General features: G+C 40.2%; 3 protein-coding genes across 6 annotated transcripts; 1 reads left to right on the top strand and 2 right to left on the bottom strand.

Moving 5' to 3' along the window:
- Positions 1-410: 410 nt before the first annotated feature.
- LOC104454409 (protein RFT1 homolog) lies at positions 411-9,665 on the top strand. 3 transcript variants are annotated; one of them, XM_010069247.3, is made up of 15 exons: positions 411-893; positions 1,026-1,105; positions 1,601-1,695; positions 2,484-2,644; positions 2,817-2,968; positions 3,411-3,529; positions 3,660-3,823; positions 3,990-4,064; positions 5,092-5,163; positions 6,979-7,116; positions 7,614-7,769; positions 8,106-8,158; positions 8,244-8,422; positions 8,538-8,629; positions 9,311-9,665. In XM_010069247.3, exons 1-14 carry the CDS (start codon positions 842-844, stop codon positions 8,596-8,598), a joined length of 1,557 nt encoding a protein of 518 aa, XP_010067549.2. In that variant the 5' UTR covers positions 411-841; the 3' UTR covers positions 8,599-8,629; positions 9,311-9,665. The 3 variants fall into 3 exon arrangements, with proteins under 3 accessions (XP_010067549.2, XP_039173946.1, XP_039173948.1); XM_039318012.1 differs by lacking the exon at positions 1,601-1,695 and having other exon boundaries at positions 838-893; XM_039318014.1 differs by lacking the exons at positions 411-893; positions 1,026-1,105 and having other exon boundaries at positions 1,601-1,717.
- A 1,515-nt stretch (positions 9,666-11,180) lies between these two features.
- Positions 11,181-14,316, bottom strand: LOC104454412 (LOB domain-containing protein 21). 2 transcript variants are annotated; one of them, XM_010069251.3, is made up of 3 exons: positions 14,129-14,316; positions 11,572-14,021; positions 11,181-11,434 (listed from the first exon to the last, which is right to left on the bottom strand). In XM_010069251.3, exon 2 carries the CDS (start codon positions 14,001-14,003, stop codon positions 13,455-13,457), a length of 549 nt encoding a protein of 182 aa, XP_010067553.1. In that variant the 5' UTR covers positions 14,004-14,021; positions 14,129-14,316; the 3' UTR covers positions 11,181-11,434; positions 11,572-13,454. The 2 variants fall into 2 exon arrangements, with proteins under 2 accessions (XP_010067553.1, XP_039172208.1); XM_039316274.1 differs by lacking the exon at positions 14,129-14,316 and having other exon boundaries at positions 11,572-14,087.
- A 3,388-nt stretch (positions 14,317-17,704) lies between these two features.
- LOC104454413 (non-classical arabinogalactan protein 30) lies at positions 17,705-18,503 on the bottom strand. The gene has a single exon (XM_010069252.3). It carries the CDS (start codon positions 18,450-18,452, stop codon positions 17,922-17,924), a length of 531 nt encoding a protein of 176 aa, XP_010067554.2. The 5' UTR covers positions 18,453-18,503; the 3' UTR covers positions 17,705-17,921.
- Positions 18,504-19,941: the final 1,438 nt, after the last annotated feature.

The following is a 19,941-nucleotide window of genomic DNA, read 5'->3' on the forward strand; positions in this document are numbered from 1 at the left end:
ATATTGATTATTCACGTAAAATATTCATTTCAAATCGAGATAAAATAATCAATATTATCAAATAACAATGGATATATTGTTGCTTAATTTTTTTAATCTAAAATAGAAAAATAAAATAAAATCATGTTAATTGAATATTTTTTAAAATTCAACTTAGTATATAATAATCTGTATTGTCAAAACAATTTTTTATTTAAAATGATTACCTCAAATATTTATCAATAATTCATAAATCATATTAAAAATTAAAATTTCAGTGTAACTTTTCATATTGGGTCAAAATTTAGGTCTTATTTGTATCATTTTCCCATTTAAAAAAGTGAAATACATTTCGTGATAAAAAAAAAAAAATTACGTTTCTTGATCACGGGATCAGCTCCTATCGCCGCCAAGTCGGCGCTCCCTCTCACCGCAACGCCTCACGAGCGCCACGCCTCCGACTCCGACTCCGCAGGGAACGCCGACGAGCTCACCCCGTCCGCAGTGAGGCCGCGGTTCTCAGCCATTCGCAGCTCCTCTAATCGGCCGCGAAGCTCCGGAGGGGGAAATTGAGCGGAGTCTTGTGTTGGTCGACGCGCTTGGCAGTGGACAGCGACGCGCCGAGGCCGTTGCTCCGCGGCTAAAAGATCCGCCCGTCCCGTCCGATCCGTCAGGAAGTTGCTGCTCGATTCGTGACGCCGAGCGCCCGCTTGAAAGTCCTTGTCGAACAGCTTCTCCGATGGCAATTGTGGAAGTCAAAATAGAAACTTGAAGGTTTTTCAGACCCCAAAACAGGGCTTTACAATGATGCGACCGATGCCACGTTAATCCTCCCGAGTTCGCTGCAATTCAGGCTTTTGAGATGGCTGATGATCGGAGCAGTAGTCTCTCTCATACTTTCAAGTACTTATTGGGTTAGTGCCGGATCCTTTAATCTTTCCTCTTGCGATCTCTTCTCAATTTGGTAGCCTTTTGGTGTGTTATCTTTTGCTGAGAAAGTTGGTTTCTTTTCTCTTGGTTTTCCGGAAAATAATGGCGGCCATCAGCTACGCAGTTTTTGGCCAGGGGAATCCCTTTTCTGTTCAATACGTGGATAGTGCGGCATCTCACCGAAGACGATTACGCGGTACTCGACTGCTGTTTTCTTTTTTCATGGTTCTGGCCTTTTATTTTTTCCTTTCTTAATTGTTGAAATGTTGATTGATGCTGCATTCTCAGGCGTTGTTTATTAGCTGGTAAAAATTTAGACTTGCACTCGTTTAGTATATGCACACTTTAGTTTGCCTTCTGGCATCATGGAATGGGAAATTAGTGTTCGCTGGAGTTTCTTGATGGCTAACTATTCTTCATTCTTCTAGAATGTCTGAATTTGCATATAAGCGCTAGACCCTCTTATGAAGTATAAAGGTCGGATGCTGCTTTTAAGTGCTTAATGGAATTTTAGCAGTTAATCCTCATCCCCTGATGCTGGGTCTCTCTAATCTCACATCCTGTGCTATCTAGACTTATTTAGACTTTACATGGATGAGATCTTTCAATATGTTATATTATGTCAAGTTATGATCTTCTGCTCTGTGTCTTTGTAGATTGGACTGAAATTTCTTTGTCGTTGTTAATGCAGCTCTATGCAGTAAAATTTCATCTTTTTGTCACCTGTGTGCTGTTCCTTAGTCGGGAGGGATTTCGTCGAGCATGCATGCGAGCTGACATTCAATGGTGCTTCTTCTTGCTCTTTCATGTATGCATATTGGTGACAGTTGTGTTGTTAGACTTTCTATCATTTTGACGTTGTGTATGCAAATTGGTGACAGTTGTGTTGTTAGACTTTCTATCATTTTGACGTTATGTATATACTACTTGGCAAACATGCTTGAAGGAATTGGTACTATTGGATTTGTGTTCAAGTTTAATGATTACTTGCTATGTTATGTCGATGTTTGTATATTGTAGGGGAGACATCATCAGTAAATATGCAAACTTCTTCCAGTTAGGTGTTTTGGATCTATTGAAAAAAATAAATAATGCCACCTAGTGCTATCTACTGTTATATCCTTAAAAAAATTCTCATTTCAGATTCGCATATTTAATGTCCATTTACAATTGTCAATTGAGTTTTCTCTGGTTTGCTGGCCTAGTGACTGGAGCTAGTTTTATATAGTCTCATCTCTTGTTGGACTTTTGGAGGCTGCTGTTTAGTTTGTCTTTGCTACCTGTGTTTTCTTAAGTTTGTGCTCCATCAAAACCTCTATAGCTTTCTTCTGGATGATTGTTGCCCGAATCTAATCCTCTATATATCCAAAGAAAAACAAGTCATCTGTAGGTGTGTGGTAGTAGTACAACTGAAATGATATGTGGAATTTATGTAGGTTACAAGTCAAAAAGTGTAGACCCTGATGTTTATCTGCATTACTTTTTGGAGTTTGTGCTTCGCGGTTCTGTTTCCAACTCAATAATTTTTCAAGTTATAGATAAATTCTTACATATAATGTCTTGTGATGCTATAGCAATGGAGCTTCAGGGGGAGAAAATGTTACAAAGCTATTGAAAGTTGCTTGGATGACTATACCACTTGGACTAGCCATGACTGCTGCAGCCTGTTCTATTATCTTCTGGTGGCAGGAACTAAGTTTTTCTGACCCATATGCACACGCTATTCTTATAAATGGTAATTTGCTGTCCTTATCAGACTTTTGGCTCCACATGATTTGTTCCAATCAGATCATATCAGTGAGACGCTTTTCAGAAGTATTTGTTCTAATCTTCAGTTTTCTTTTCATCTTATGTACTTTTCTGACGCTTTAAACAATTCTTGCCATGACAATAGCATTGCCATGCAGGTTTTGGATGTATGTTGGAACTCTTGGCTGAGCCTTTCTATATCCTCTCCCAGAACCTGCTTCTGCTTAAATTACGGTTATTGGTGGAGACAGCAGCAACATTCTTACGTTGCTTAACAATGTATTTACTCATTGTTAAGCAAACTAACATGGTAAAGTTTTTGGCTACTGGTTATGAAAACTCTTGTGCAAATAAAAGATATCTAACTTGCTGTTGGGCTGGTTGCTTCTGCTTGTTATTCTATTTAGTATACTTCAGTTTGTGAATTCGTGTGTCTTCTGCCTATCCTACATCTTCAATGGGGATAGTTGGTCCAAACCTTTAAATTTTGAGATGCTTTGCTGTCGAAATACTTCATCTGATCAATAACTTTAGTGAGCAGTTATTTATGTATCACATTCTGGTTTGATCAACTCTGCAATATAGGAATTAAATAGGGAGGTTGATCCAAATTTAAGTTCTGCCTTTTTCCCTTGGGTTTTGCAAATGGTAATGTGGATTTCAGAATATGAACATAACTGTGGATTCTCAGTATATCACAATAATTGTTGCTTGTCCTTTACTTAAAGGAGCTCTTTTAATTGATTCTGCAGGAAAAGGGGATTGTATTTGCATTGTCACAAGTTGCATATGGAGCTTGCTTCTTCTTTGGTTACTGGGGTTTTTACCTTTTCTCAAGTTCATTCAAGAGTTCTGATCTTATTCCTTTCAGGTATCAATCTATTTCTGTCCATGTTACTCTCATATCGGATGCGACTTTTTGCCTTCATATATCCTGCTTTGCTCCTCTTTTGTCTTCTTATGCTGTGAGGATGATTTAGCTGGTAGTTATGCTTATGCAGACTAGGTGGTAAGGCACACCTTGATGGCCAGCTTGCCAATATGTCCATGATATTCACTTTTCAGTCCTTCCGCAAGTTGATTCTTCAAGAAGGAGAAAAGATGGTTCTTGTATGGTTTGATACACCATATAATCAAGCTGTATATGGGCTAGTAGACAAACTAGGTAAGGCCTTTAGTACAATGTTCTTGTGTATAGTTAGTAACCTTTCTATGCACTTGGATGTTATGTAAATGGTCATTCTCTAATTGCATGAATTGGTCATTGAACTTGCTTTTTCCTGTGCTTTATATTTGAGAATACTTTAGTTGTTGATTTGAATGACTACCAGGGAGCCTTGTGGTGAGGCTGGTGTTCCTTCCCTTTGAAGAAAGTTCGTATACAGCATTTGCAAGGTCCGCATCAGGTTTATATCTCTTTTCACTTTGTTTGTCCTTTTTCATTAGATGCAAAGATATCTATCTTATGTTGGTTCCATTTTTCTCTGTTTAGCCATGACACCTTTTGGTTTTGCTCTAGCTGACTAGTTGAATAGCAATTCGTTTCCATAGAATCTGTTACTGAAATGGTCTTTTAAATTCCATAGGAGTTTTGTATTTTGGTGAGACTATGAAGAAACACTGCCTCTGGGTGAATAGAATTTGTCATGCCATGCAGAAAAAAATCATGACCACAGATCTATCTGGGTATCTGTCCTCTAAATCGATATCATTGCATCTGTTGCGATTTCACCTTGTGTTGATTAACACTTCATATTGATGAGAGTAAAGGATATTGATGTTGCTATTACTGGGAGGTCTTTTGCATCTGTTACATTCAAACATGACCAACCACCTAACAACCATAACCAAGGCTTTCCCTCTAATTGCAACATGGATCTTTTCTCACATTTCCACTGTATTATCTGGTATGTGTATTGAGATGTGGCATGACCATGGAGGGAAGTTTTTCCTTCAAGATATAGCAAGGATTGGGTGGATACAAGTTTACAGGAACTACTTAGGGCTGGTTATTGGAAATCCATGGAAGTGGTGACGTATGTGACCTTGCATGCTTTTGGCAAACTCAGAGAGATGTATTTTAAGCTTTGTCTGAAGGCATCTTCCTGGGAGGCATGAATACTACAGTACTGTCTGCATGTGCATGCGTGCATGTTAGATTACTTTGGGCTTTGTGGAAGGCTCTTTCAAGCAAGTCATGCATAGTATGGTGGTAGAACTACATCTTTTTTTCTTTTTCTTTTTTTAATCTTTTCTGTATCATGAGGGATGATCACTGATATGGTTCTGAAGTTTTCTAATATGTTTATTCTTGGAGCAAGAGGCACAACTTGCATTCCAGTCATACACTATATCTTGATGTCATGTTTTTATGCCATCATCTACTTTATTTTTAACATCTTATTTTTATTTTATTGTTTTATGTCCTTATAGGACAAAGTCCAGACAGAAGTCGGAAGATAGGAAGAAGTCTTACAGAGGCCCTTAAACTTGTCATGTTGATAGGTATGTTTCACTTAGTTTAATTTGTTCTATTTGGGAATTTCTTATTCTCAACCCTCTGTTTCCACATATAAATTAAGACTCTCAATAAAGGCTGCCATGTAATACTTATGTGCAAGGCTGAGGAACGCCAGAAACATACAATCTCTTAGCATTCTGAATATAATTTCTTATCAATGTCTTCGCAGCTATGATTTCTATTTCCCTTTATGATTAGCATGTACTTTCATGGCCAGATTGTGCTTATTAAAGAGTGAAGCTGTTAAAAGTTACTTCATTCCATTTATCTGTATGTTCTCAGACATGATCAAGAATTTGTTATTGCTTTATTATCTGATCTATGTGCATCAAAGCAGACATTGTAATAAGACTTGCATAATGCCACTGGCCTTATTCTCAGTGGTTGAATCTTTTACTTGACCTACCTGTTGGCCCATTCAATAGATGCACAATGGTGTCTATCTACAGTTATACACCTCTTAGCTTTGTTGTTATCTGCAATTTTCCTTTATTAAACGTTAGACTTTAATTAAAGCAATGTTGCTTTTCTATTGATCAAACCAATTATATTGCTTTTTATGCCCCTTGATGAGTAAGGTACACTTTTGGTATGTATTTTAGATGATTTCAAGTATATGTTACAACCTAGTTGTCTCGTGCCTTGCTATTTTTTCTGTTGCCAATGATAGGTCATTGACATGAAATTCAAACAATGTGATTTGCTGTACTATCATACATTTTTCCGACTTTAAAGCCCTGTTTGGTAACTATTCTCGGAACAGTTATTTATATCATTTTGTTCCCCGGAATAAAAAAAGAACAGAAATCCGTTTGGTAAAATTTTTATTCCCGGGAACAAAACTCTATTTTTGTTCTCGGGAATAAATTTGGGACAAATTTGGGAGAATCAAGAAATAGAAAAAAATTGCTTCTTGATCTTGGGAACAATTTCAAAATCAAGCCTAATTTTATTTTTTTCTTTCTTTTCTCCTTCTCTCTTCTTCTTTTTCTTCCTTCGAGTCCTAGCTGATCAGCGGGCACTACTAGCCACCGCCGCCGTTGCCAGCTGTGGCCGATGACCGACGGGGCGAGGTCTAGTGAGGCTTTGACTCACCTGCCCACCGGCGAGACTTGGCCTCACCCAGGTGGCGTGAGGTCGAGCCTCGCCTAGCCACCAGCGAGGCCGAGGCTCACCATGGCTAGGCGAGCCTCTGGCGAGCTTGCCGAAGTCCTGCCTTGGCCCGGCAAGGCTTTGGTGAGCTCGTTGAAGCCCTGCCTTGGCCCAGGCAAGGCTCCGGCGAGCTCGCCGGCCCTCGCCTAGTTGGTCGCCGGCCACAAAGAAGGAGGAAGAAGAAGAAAAAGGGAAAAGAAAAAAAAAAAAAAAAAAAAAAAAAAGAGAAAAATATAGTAAAAGTATTAAAAATTAAAAGATAAAAAATTTAAGAATTCTACCAAACACATTTCTATCCCGATAATAGATGCGGTTACTAAACGTGCTCTTTTGTTCAGAAATTATTTTCAGGAACAAAATCAGAAAAAACCATTTATGATCAAAAATTGTTCTTGGAAACAAAATGGTTACTAAACGCGTTCTAAGAATGTTTGAGTAAGATAGTAATGACGATACAGGTTTTATAATATGCTTCTCATGTTCCTCAGTAAACAGATCGTGAATGGAATACTAAAACTGGTTTATGCTGTTAAAGCCTGTGGCAATATCCTGTTTGAATTTGCTCTCTCTCTCTCTCTCTCTCTCTCTCTCTCTCTCTCTCTCTCTCTCTCTCTCTCTGATATTATATATGATTATATGCCTTGTAGGTCTCATATTTATTGCTTTTGGCCCAAGTTACTCTTACTCCCTGATAAGGTTGTTATATGGTCGAAAATGGAGTGATGGAGAAGCACCAACAGTCCTCCGCTACTACTGCATCTACATTTTTTTCTTGGCTATGAATGGTTAGTGATAGTTTTCCTTTAAATATGGATCTAAGATTTGCTGCTTTTGCATCTATAATCATTGTGAGAGCAAGTGAAAATAATTTGAGACAGCATTTAGGATAATTCCATTGTATTCATCCTCCTCTCTCCTCTCCCTTTAGGTATTTTATTGCTAGCTTAATTGAACGGGTCATGTTGCCACAAAGAGGACCAACTGATTGATGTTCCTACTACTTAATCATTCGATATGTGGTAACCCGCGAGTCACCGTCTAGATTAGGATGCTTCATTATCCTGAAATATTTGGTCAGCTTATATCAGAGCAGAAAGAGATATCTTACTATATGTTTGTTGACTATATAAGGTCATGTCATATGGTGCAGTGTGATTTTCGACTAGTGATTGAAATGTGTCATTTGTTCCTGTGGCAAACTGAAGTTTGTAGAAAAGCAAATTGTCTGGCTCAGCCATCATATGGGGATGCTTACATCATGTCTCTTCTGGTTATGAATCAGGAACTTCGGAGGCATTTCTGCATGCAGTTGCGGATGAAAAAGAGCTCAAACGCTCAAATGATATGTTGCTTGTGTTCTCATCCATATATGTGCTGCTAAATATCATGTTAATAAAATCAGCAGGTGCAGTTGGCTTACTTATGGCAAATTCTTTGAGTATCCTTTTCCCCCTCATCTGGATTTTTTTTTTTTTTTTTTTTTTTTTTTGGGTCAGTCTTCCATAGTTTAGCCAGATTGATTGGATAAAGAAGCAAATTGTAGATAAAATCTGACAACTGTGAAGTCAAACATCGACCTATGCTTCCTTTGTCTTCAAATTTATAGGAAACCCTACCTTTGTTTTCAGCCCTTCCTTCCCCCCATGTTCTAATCCATTTTTATTAAGGACTGCTGTTACTTGATAACACTGTTATTTCTTAAGATCAGGAGTTGAGATTCTTAGAGATTAAGTAGATGAGGTTCTCGATTTTTGACTTCCTTGATTGGGTTAAGACATGCTTTTGAGGATAATCTACTCTGCAAGATTCATAAGAAAGTATTTCCAGGTATGACATTGAATTTGGATCTTTTGCTTGTTTTCCTTGGCAAGTACTATCCTAATTTTAATGCGTGATTTGGCGTTTTGCACAGGATTCTTCATCCTTTTCATTTCATGGGTGCTTCCCTTCAGGGTCGACAGTTTTGCTGCTTTCTGGTTTAGCTACACTTACCTCAGAGAAATTTTTCCTGGACAAGGAAAACTTTTGGCCCTCATTTTTAGTTCATTTTTTTGTTGGGTTGACTTGCTTCTGCACATCAGCCTTTGTCATGTAAGTGACAAGTTTTTCTCTTATTTCCTTTTATCAACTATTTACCATGGCTCTTTACTGTTTGAGTGTGTTAACAAATTTATGCTAAGCTATTAATGATTTTCTGCTCCATCAGTTATGCCCGTGAGAAGGCTTTTGTGAGAAGAATTATCCGCTTTCGTGACCATGACGATTGATATACCAGAAAGCATCCAAATCCTCAACCAGGTGCGCTCATGTTTTCTTAGGCAAACAAGTTCATGGTTTTTTAATAGTTTATTTCAGCAAATGAAAAAACAAAAGAGTGATCGTGTTGCACTTGCAAGAAAGGACATGCTAGGTAAATAAAGTAATGTAATGCTTGCATTGTTCAACATTTTTGGCAAAACAACACCCTACAATGCAAAAACGAGAAAGTTACTGGCGAAGATATGAATTCTGGCAAGAGATGAGCACGATATACTGGACTGGACACTAACACAGTTTAAAGAGAAAAGGCAGGTGTTTATCATATTATTAGAATACGTGTTAATCTAGCAAGCAATAACCTGAAAATGGCATGAATTACAGACACGCACACGATGACATGAGGTTATTGCCTCCTTGGGTCAGACATCAAAGACATCTATCATTCAGCTTTTCAAAATTATCGTTGGCTGAGGTGGGACGTGGGAAGATGCCACATTACATTCACTATTGTTAAGTAATTTTGAGGCAAAAATAAACTCCCTACTACAGCTGATATGGTCAACTCCCTACTCTCGAGAACATTGGAATCTAACTTCGAAGTTCACCATCTGAAAGAATTACTTAAAGAATTAAATTGACTTATCACAAGCTCTGTATATGCTTCCACACGATTATTCTCAACTCTCATTGTGATATTGAAATCTGCATCTCTTCTGGCAGGTGGCGGCCGGTAGGCAAAAGTTTTGATGATGTAAAGTAAATTAGATTGACAATGATGAGGGGCACGCGGAAAGGAGCGACAGACACCCACGCGGCACTCTTCGTACCCCATTCTCACTGTAAGAGGAGCAATACGTTCAATTGATGGTCATAAGCTATGAGAGATTCAAATTGATAAGCAGGAAAATTGGATTGATGATTTTTATTTAGTTTTTGACCAGGCATTCTTTCTGAAAACAGAACGGAGACAGAGTTTTTTTTTTAGCATTTGAAATAAGATTCTTGAACAGATATTTTCACCGAGGCCTGCTTCAAAATGCGAGGCACTGGTTACTGCCTTCCGCAGTCTCACGCATTTAGCTTGTTTTTAAATGCATGTGCGAATTAAACTCATTAAAATCATCGTTAATTACATGCATTATCTCAAGGAGAAACATTGAATAAATCACTTGGCTCGCCCCAGTAAATATTTGTCTGGATCTTATGTCAAGGTAGAATCTAGTATGACTGTAAAATTACATCAGTACATTTTATAATAATATGAGAAGATATGAATAGTGAACATGTATACGGCATGTGAATACGGGTTGCTTGCCGCTCCGTGGCGGTTGATAAATTTGGTCGATGACGGAAACTGTGTTTTTGGGGGTTTTGTCGAGACTACTGAAACACATCTTCCTTTAAATACGGTGGCGACTGCGACGGCCAGAGTAGCTATTTGCATATGACCACAATGGCGAAAACATGCTCTTTGACGAAGTACATAACGTGTCGCTTCTTTTTCTGCATCAACTTTGTCTTCTCATGTGATGATATGGTATATTCATTCGGAATTCAAATGTCGCCCCCAGCATTTGTTGCGCTCACTAAGTTTAAACCCGCGAATGCTCATTCCAATCAACTTACCGGTAAGTATTTAAGCTAGGGATGCTGAATATTTGGCTTTCGGAGGTCAACAAATGCGAAATCTACAGACACGGGCAGCGCCATGCGCAATGCAATACAGAATGAGCGACTAGTATTTGGTGGATAACCTCCTATGTCAGATAACGGCCCGCGATGGCGCTGACGCGTGTTTCATACAAACTCGGGCGAAGATTATAAGTGCTTGAGCATTGTCTATCCCTTGCTAGGGACTACCGAAAATCCTAAAAAAGCAGCAACACACGCTGATGGCACCTCTTTACCTTACGAAATTTACTATTTTTTTTTTTTTTTTTTTTTTTTGGTTGAAGAAATCCACTATTAACAGGTTACCACCATAAGAGTAAATCCTCAATAACTCTCAACACAACATGGACAAGTCAGAAATGGTAGAAGCGAGACGAAAATGTTTCATCACTGCTGAAATCAATGCCTCGATCTAGCAATGTCACAACAAAAGCAAAACAAAATAAGAGATTTAGTTGGCTTCTCTAGGGATTCAGAACATATTACCACTTCACTTAATGCATTGTCCATGGCAAGTATCAGCACGAAAAGAAGACAATATGGATTGCCCCAGCAAGCTAAACATCTAAAGGTAAGTTCAATCATCTGAAATTCGAAGACAATATGGATTGCCTCAGCAAGCTAAACATCTAAAGATAAGTTCAATCATCTGAAATTCGACGAAACTGTCGTCCCGTTACTGAAAGTGCCCAAGCGTCGATGTCAAGTCGCAAATGCATTCCGGGCGTTTCCAACCCACAATCCTAATTAACAAAAGAACGATAATCTGCAATGCACAATCCTCAATCAGCTTGCCCTGTGCAGACACCATATTCAAAACCTTCCATTTCTACCGACCAAAAACAAGTCCCCAGCACTCAGATACTTGCAATGGCACGCTCATGAGCAACCACTTCATATCACGCATCAACAGGGAGAATCAAAGCAAAGGGCGCGGTGAGATTCAAAGTAGGAATTCGATTCAGAGAATAGTAGCAAATATTTAGATTCAACATCCGACGCTAATTCTTAAAAGTTCTCAACTTTAATGCAAGAAAAAACCAAGTACAAAAAACCCAACAACGAAACCCGAATCTCCAACGTCCCTATCGCCGCCCAACGAGGATTTTACTTGGATCTCTGCCTCATCTTTCGGCGCTTCCTCTTCAACCTCCTCATGCGCTTCTTCTTCCACTGTCACACCCACCAAGCAAAACGAAAAACGTCGACAGAGAAAAAAACCAATCAATCACCAAAACCACACCTTTCCAACCGCAGAAACAGCAAAGAAAATCGAAATTCTCGACACCCTAAATCGCATCCCATCTTACCTTGGCTCTCATGGTGAAAGGTCGATGTGCTCCTCCGCTCCTAGGCCGTCAAAAACCCTAGCTTTCTCTCGGTGGCCACCGTGCAAGTGCCCCGAGGTCGATATGAGAGCGCCTGTTGCGACGCGATTGGTATTTATAGGAAACCCTAGCGGATTGCTTCCTGGGCTTGCGCGTTCCTTATTTGGGCCCAAGACCGGCCCACGTTTGGCTAATCTGGCCCTGGGCCTTTTGTACAGTTCCAGTGACTTGGGTCCAATTGCGTTCGGCCTTCAGAGGTAGAGGGATAACTGGTGATGATGGGAAACATTCATCCACCCAATTCAGATCTTTTGGTGTAACATCTCTACTTGCAAGACTGTCACGTTAGCATTTTTGGATCTGCAAAACTTAGCAAATTCGCGATGTTAGATCGCTCAGGACGGGTTCATAATGATTCCTCCATGCATTTCTACTTGTAGTAGCAGGTCATATGCTGGGAAAAGTGAGATAGGCTTCGACAAAGCTCTGCACATTGATTGCATGATTGATGCGCCCTGACATAACCCGGCATCTTAAACTCCACCGGCGGAAATCCCACTAATGAAGAAAATACGGGCACTAAAGATAAAAGCCCGAATGTGCGCCACCGTCTTAATCCTGCCCGTGCGCTCATCCTTTGCTTTTCGCGGTGTATTATCATGGCAACCAAAGTGCAGGGGGAAATGATGGAGCATCTTGTTTTGTTGGTCCTTTCTTTCTAATGTCACATTGAAGTTGTGGTGGAAAAAATTATGCTGAACAAATTTCTTTTTTTTTTTTTTTTTTGGTGTTCAGATTTGACAACCCCAGGCCACAGGAGAGCTTTCCCTTCTGAGACTTTTGATCTTTGGATCCACATTGCATCAAATAAAGCAAAGTGAGAAATTTCGGTACGCTGTGGGGTTGTCACATGATGGCCATTGCACCATAGCTTCCTGTCCTTTGATCATCATCATCAGCATCCTCATCCTACCTTACTTAGCTACTTCCTCTCCATGTCTGGCCTTTAGTTTTAGGTCTCTCACAAGTTTTTCGCACTAGACTGATAGTGCAAAGTACTAAAAATGCTTATGAAAAGGCAGATTTTTTGTTCCCAATTCAGAGCAGAAAGGAAAGTGTCATTCATGGGAAGAATATAATCCAAAAATAAGAGGTGTCCCTTACTTCAGCCATCCAATATATATACTTTTCTGTCTCTATTATCCTATTGAACTAGCTCCTAGTTTTGCACTAACCCAATTTGCCCAAGATGGTTTGGCCGTTCACAGAGTTAATCTTGAACTGCAAGACATAGCTATAACGAGAACAACACCAACGAACAAGCATTATCCCCCTAAATCTGATCGATTATATGAATTTGGTTATGCCGTCGTGCTTGATCATGTATTATCAGAGGAATCGCGGTCCTATACACATGAAGCATCGAACCGTCTCTCTCTCTCTCTCTCTCTCTCTCTCTCTCTCTAACTTTAGCCTGGTCATTAACAAAGCTTTAAGCAACTTCAGCTTGATTGATGAACTTTTACAGGAAGTCCCCTCTTCCAGTTCCATCAATTGCTTTGCCTTTTTAACCTTGTACTAATGTCTGAAACACCTCCAATCCCACAAAACTTATTTTATCTACTGAAGTGCCACCTGTAAAAACATCCCAAATGACCAAGCAAGAAAAATCTGCTTAATTGCACATGTGCAGGTGCTGTCTTTCATAGCAGGACCCAAATTGTAAGTAGCTATGATTGTTCAGAATTCAGGCCATTACACAGAAAATCAGAGAGGGAGAGAGAGAGAGAGAGAGAGAGAGAGAGAGGTTATTCTGGGCTTGCAGAAATGGAACAGACCAACCAACCTCTCTCTTGCGACAAGAGTCAAAAGATGTAAGGGAACTGGCCAAAATCATTCATGGGTTGGACTTGGGTCAATTGTGATGAACTCTGGCCGAAACTCTCATTCACTCCACTGCAGCAAGGCATGTCATAGAAAGACACCATGCCAACGTTCTCATCCATCAAGACGCTCGGAGAACTCGTGCTCACTGCAGGCACGGTATATCGAGCGAGACGGGCCCGAGCAATGGCTAGATCATGTTGCAGCTCAAGCATCTTCCTCTGGAGCAGCGCTATCGCCCCGATGCACCCGTAGACCGGATCCCGCAGCCTTGCCTCGGCCTCGTAAGCGAGTGAGTTCACCGTGTCCTCCCGCTGCTCCTCGGGAACCTCAACCAGGATCTTGCTCACATTGCTCGCCCCAAACACCTTGTGCACCTTGGCGAACTTCTTCGGCTCGTCGGACCTGAAGTACGGCGCAAAGATGCACGTCGACGTGCACTTCCTCTTCAACAGCTTGCAGGCTGCACAGGAAGAGCTGGAACGAGGCTCATGACCCTTCATTGCTTGCTTCATTCGCATCGCCCTCATGCTTTCACTAGTGCATCACTTAAATAGCCCCCCAAATCAGTTAGACAGAGAGACAGAGACACATATACATTACACAAATTACTTTCGAGTATTTTGATCAGTAACTGTTCCTTTTTTTTACTTACTTGCGTCGTCGCGAACATCGCAGGCTCGATACCTTCATGGGCCATGTTTAAATTGTCCTCTTGACAAGCGACTTATCGATTTTGGACTTTTTAAGCGCTGACAAGACTAATCAAAACCTGCAGAAAACATTAACTGCAATTTTAATTTTCTATCCGTGACCTTTTGAAGATCAGGGTTGCGGTTTGAAGAGGACCTCTCCTGGAAAGAGAGATTAAAAAAGGACTAAGTGTTTTTATTGGTAGGAAGCAGGATGGGTCCAAATAATTGAGCATAGTAACATCATATGTGTACTGATAAGTTGGACAAGATATGATAGTTCATCAACCAAAGTCAAGATATTTTTTTATCATTTCTTTTTCTTCCTTTTTCTTCTTTTCCCTTTCTTCACAAGAAATGAAAATCAAAAATAGTGTATTTTGTCATTAAAGTTGGATTTATCTTTTAGAGGGATACTTGGGAGGGAGCAATGATCAAATGAGATTCTGCTGCCCTGTAAATGGAGCCAAAAGTGAGGTGACATCTTTTGTGCTTATATATGCTCTATGGTATGAGCATTTTCTGTCTGCAATTTGAATGCACATATGTAAAACTGACCATTAGGCAAAACTTGTACATACACTGGTCTTTATATGAGCCGAATGCGAATCTATAAAATTTTATTGACTCAATCTAATAGAACGGGTTTATTCGATTTTTTTTTTCCTTTGGATAAATGCTGGAAATTTTTCAATGAATTCTAATGGGATTGCTAGATGTTGAATTGCTCTCGGCTCTGTATATAATAAGTCATGAGATATAAGATATTTACAAAGTTCTTAGGGACTAAAGATCGTCAATTATTGTGCTCATGCAGCAGCTCAAAAGCTACTTCTTTCCAATTAATGCGGTGGAAGAAATTAGTAAACCATCCATATCAAGGTACAGAATGCCAATAATATATTATATGAGTCAACGAAGAAGAATGATACGAAAAAATTATTAGAGGAAATTTTCAAATTCACAAATAGCTGACTGTTTTTCTGAAAAAATTCAATTCCTTCTATTTTTTTGCCTCTGGATATTGACATGACTCCGAGATTATTAATATAAGCTAATTATTACATTGACATATGATGTTAATCTAATGGTTACATTAAAAATATCCAATTGAAGAGGAAAATAATTTATATGGCATTCTATAAATGAGTAGGTGTGAAATTAATTTAATTTCGAGGAAGGGGAAGTATTATGTAACCATGATTCGAGAAAAAAAAAAGAGAAAAAGAAAGAAAATCGTCACTTCAACAATTAAGTGGAAAGGGAAAATGTGGCTGAAATGATGAATAAAACCCTCTCATTCCTCAAAAAAAAAAAAAGGGTTTGGGCCAATAACCCACTTGCATTTTTGCCTGTCGTTTTCCAAAACGAAATCAACTGAGGGCAACACTTTCCCACGCGCGGGGCGGGGGCCCCGCGCGAGAGCCGAACTAGCGGGGGACCCGCCCGCCTGATGGGGGGTGCACCTGATTGGGCCGTGCGGCACACGCGCCGCGGGAGAGCTAGTGGAGTGTCCCGTCATGGGAGATAAATGGGCCGGCCCAATATGGCATGATTAGAAATCACAAAGGAGGGGGTTTAAGCATTTGGGGTGGGTGGAGTTATGATGCGCTGTAGCTTGACAAAGGGGGGTTCCCACTGTTCATCCAACTTGAGAAGGCCTGAAAAGAAAGCTATTAGCACGTTCCGTCATCTCACTTGTCACTTCCTCTAGTGAGAGATAGAGAGAAAGATAGTGAGAGATGGAGAGGGAGAGAGAGAGTCTTGATGATTTGACTTTTTTCTTCCTTCTTTTCAAAAGTAAGAACAATTTGGTGGGAAAATAATAATAATAATGCGTAACCGACTTTGTTATCGTCACTTAGAATTGAGGATGACCTCTTTCCCTACCCCAGTTCCACCTCAAGGGTAGAGGACTTAGTGGCCGGCGCTATGTTCGTGACATTGGGGTCGGGGCTCGATGACATGATGTTTGTGATTTCAAGCATGTTGTCGATGGGGACGCAGTTAGACAACTTCGACTAGGCGGTGACGAGGATTGAGATGAAGGCTACAAGGGAGATAGCGTCGGGATGCGTTGTTCACAATGAACACAGGGACGAGGGACGTGTTTTCTTAAACTTCTATCGGTTGTTGCCGACAATGAAGGGATTGGAGTATCCCATCTCCAATTGCCATGACGCTCTATTGCGGAGGCTGCGATGATACGTTCATGTTATTAGTGATTTAGACGTAATATCATGTCAACACACCATTCCGAATGCATGCAAGGAAGTAATTTGGTTTGTGAACTTTTGCTATTTGTATTCCAAAACTGAGCTCACGAGACATCGCAACTTAGATATATACTTGTAATACTTGAAGCACTGACTGAGAAATAGCGACCACTTTATAAATCAATTTTGTGGATAAATTTGGGAAAATGACACAAATTGTTTCAAAGTTTTAGTCTAATTATACAATGTGATCTCCGAACTTTATAGCTTAATGTATAATGTGGTTCTGGAACTTTCAAGATATTCAATATAATCCCTAAATTTTTTATACATGTCTAGTTTAGTTTCTAAACAATATGAAAATGTTCGATCTTATCCATAAACTTGAATTAATAGAATGACAATATTAAATGTTTTTTATATAATTTTGGAACTAAGTTGAATGTGTACAAAATGTATATGGACTACATTATATATATTAAAAGTTTAAGTACCGTATTGTACATTGAGTTAAGTTCAAGGACTATATTGTATAAATTACAAACCCATTTATCACATTGCACGTGAAGTCAAAATTTATGGGTCATTTATGTTATTATCTCCAATAAGAACTTGTCTCTTGACTCATGCCGGGTGTGTATCCCCTAAGGATTTATGAGGCGAGGGTGCGTAGGATGGTGGTGGGAGCAGGACTGCTGCCGGTGACTCACCGGCGCAAGTGACGGAGGGTAAGCATATTGCCAAGCCGGCACAGGCTGTGGCGGCTCTGCGGCGGCCTACCACCACAACCTCTACGTCCCTCGTCTATCCACTCCGCGGACCCCGCATCTCCAGCTTGGATGTCTGCACCCCCAATCAACGACATGTGGTCAGTTGACACTTTTATGGTCTTTTGTCTGAATCCGCCATTAATCAAAACTTTGCGGTTGCAGAAATCATGTCGAACCGCAGGTGGCTATGAAGGTACCGCTACTCGAGATTTCCGTGTATGGTGTGAAGGATCTGATGCTACGCTACAAAGATGCTGCGGCGCGGGGCCACTGGAGTCTGGTTGTCTCTGCCTTCCCGGTTCACCGACATGCCCCGATGCTTCCGGTTTCCTCTTTTCGAGACTCTTTACATCCGACCTGAAGCCGCTTACTCTTACCTTTTCAAGCATTTGCAATGGACCATTCATTAGTTTGTATGCATCAAAGTTCTTTTATTTAGCCGATATATATTTAAACTGTGCCATCATGTTTACTGGATGACACTTTTCTCAGTAATTTGAACACTCTAATGGGCAAGAAGTTGAAGAAGAATGGAGAAATTAAAGGAAGGACGTATGTAAGATAAATTTTTCTTCCGTATGTCTAGAAAGAAACATGTGCATGATTCGTTCAGCAATACAGCAGCTAAAACAGAACAAAACAAATCGCCTTGGGACGCATGTCAGAACACACTCGCATCTTCACCATAAGTACAAAGGCTAAATTGAAAGAAAGTGATGACGAGAAGTCGTAGAAACTCTTCTCTTGAGAAGAACCAACTCGTTAATTGATCAAGCGTGCGTCTCTTCCGGAGGGCAATACGAGGGGCGGAAAGCCAATGGCCCCGCGGCATAGACGACCACCTCGTACTCCTTCCTGTACAGCGTCTTGTCCTCATAGCGGAGCGGGCCCCCGTACATCCCGTAGTTGATGTTGGACAAAAGGTTGCATCCCTCGAGGGGCGACGAGACGAGCTTGACGTGGCAAGCGTGGAGCGGGTGGTCCAGGATGGGGTTGCTCATCTCATAGCCCTTGAGCTCGGCGTAGAAGTAGCCGCTCGCCTCGGTCTGGAAGGTCTTGTAGTAGGTGACGCGGTTCTTGTAGTTCTTGCAGACGACGCTGACCTTGGCGGAGCCAACGGGCTTCGCCTCGTCCAGGGACCACGTGCCGAAGTACTTGCAGCTCTGGCAGAAGACCATGCCCTCCACGACGACCTCCACGGCCTTGGGGACGGTCTTGTTAGTCGCCGATGCCGAGGAGATTGACACTAGCTGGAGGATGATGAGGGAGGACAGCATGATGGTGAGCTTGGTGTAGGCCATCCTTCTCTGTTGGAGAGGAGTTTCTCGTTTGCGTTAGACAAGAAGACAAGTTGTCCAGGTGAGTTTATTGTCAAGGAAATTGGAGAGCTTTATATAGTTTTTGCCAGTCGGCTGACTGAGGGGGTCGTGCCAACCACGTTGTTGTGTTACATGGGAAGCACTCGCATTTTTTTAATGCATTACATGAAGCCCACTCTCAATGATAGCGTTTGCTTTTATGGATATGATTTGCATGTCGAAGTTTCGGTCGTTGACACCTGGAACCTTATTCTTTAAACACTTGATCCAAGGAGTTTTCTCGCAAATGATTCGTCTATCATAATTATATGTAGGGTCGATATTTGATCATTTAGCCAGATCCCTCGACTAATCAAATGCTAAACATGGATTGGCAACTTGTGTTCATGTGTAATATTAGAGATTTTTAATTTTATTAAAACTTAGGTTTATTTATTCGATATGTTTGATTTTGTGTTGGTCTTTGATTTGTCGAATAATCTCATTCGATAATATCAGAAATCGCTAAACAAGAATGTCATTTGCTCTTTCAACAACTACTTTGGAAAGGTGATCTTTTGCTTTTTATAATTCAAATCCACTGACATTTATTCAGGTCAGCTGAAACAAACTTCACACAAATAGAATGAACTGCCACATAATTGTTGGACTGCAAGGCTAGGGTTTAATGGCAACCACTTTGCCAAAACACCCTTAGCCAAATACCTACGGATCGAAAAAAAATTCGAATAGTTTTGGGGAAATGCATTATATATCCAAAGTCTCTTAGCTCAGGACAGGTTCGTAGGATTTTTTGGACTCTAGCATTTTCGCAATGCTAATACATTTTTTTCTTTTAATTTTGCTCTCATTAAATTTTCAAAAATCTAAAATTGCCCTTTCCATTGTCCACCGATGACCCCAAATCTAATCGCTAGTAACCTCTTGCCGAGGTCACGTGACCCGAAGTGGCCTCGATTGAGTTCAAGCGACCTTAAGCGATAGTTGCTAGTGCCGAATCTAGCTCGCTAGCAGTTTGAGGCCTTGGTCATCATCCAACAAAAGATTTGAGTTAATCTTTTTATTTTTAAATAGCAAAAGTCCTTTTTCAAGTGTGATTTTTCAAATATGATTTAAAATCTAAGTTGCCTTTCTACGCACTTTTGGGGTTTGTCTGCCTCGAAGAAAATGTATCATTTCTGAATTTTTTTTTTGAGGAAAATGACTTTATTTTTCGGTGTTTGACTGAAACCTGAAAAAGACCCGGAAAGTATTTTTCATCATTTGGTAAGAAAATTTGATGGGAAAAATTATCAAAAAAAAATTATATTTTTAGAATTATTTTTGTTTATTATTTTATTAATTTTTTTGCTTCTTCCTTGACTAATTGTTGGCCATGGCTACGATCGAAGATAGGCCACGGGTGAGCTCGAGCTCACTAGATTTCTCGGGCAAGGCTCCACCTCCCTAGATTTGGTGAGGTCAAGCCTTG

Source organism: Eucalyptus grandis, chromosome 7 (genome assembly GCF_016545825.1).
Source record: "Eucalyptus grandis isolate ANBG69807.140 chromosome 7, ASM1654582v1, whole genome shotgun sequence".
NCBI classification, from domain to species: Eukaryota; Viridiplantae; Streptophyta; class Magnoliopsida; order Myrtales; family Myrtaceae; genus Eucalyptus; species Eucalyptus grandis.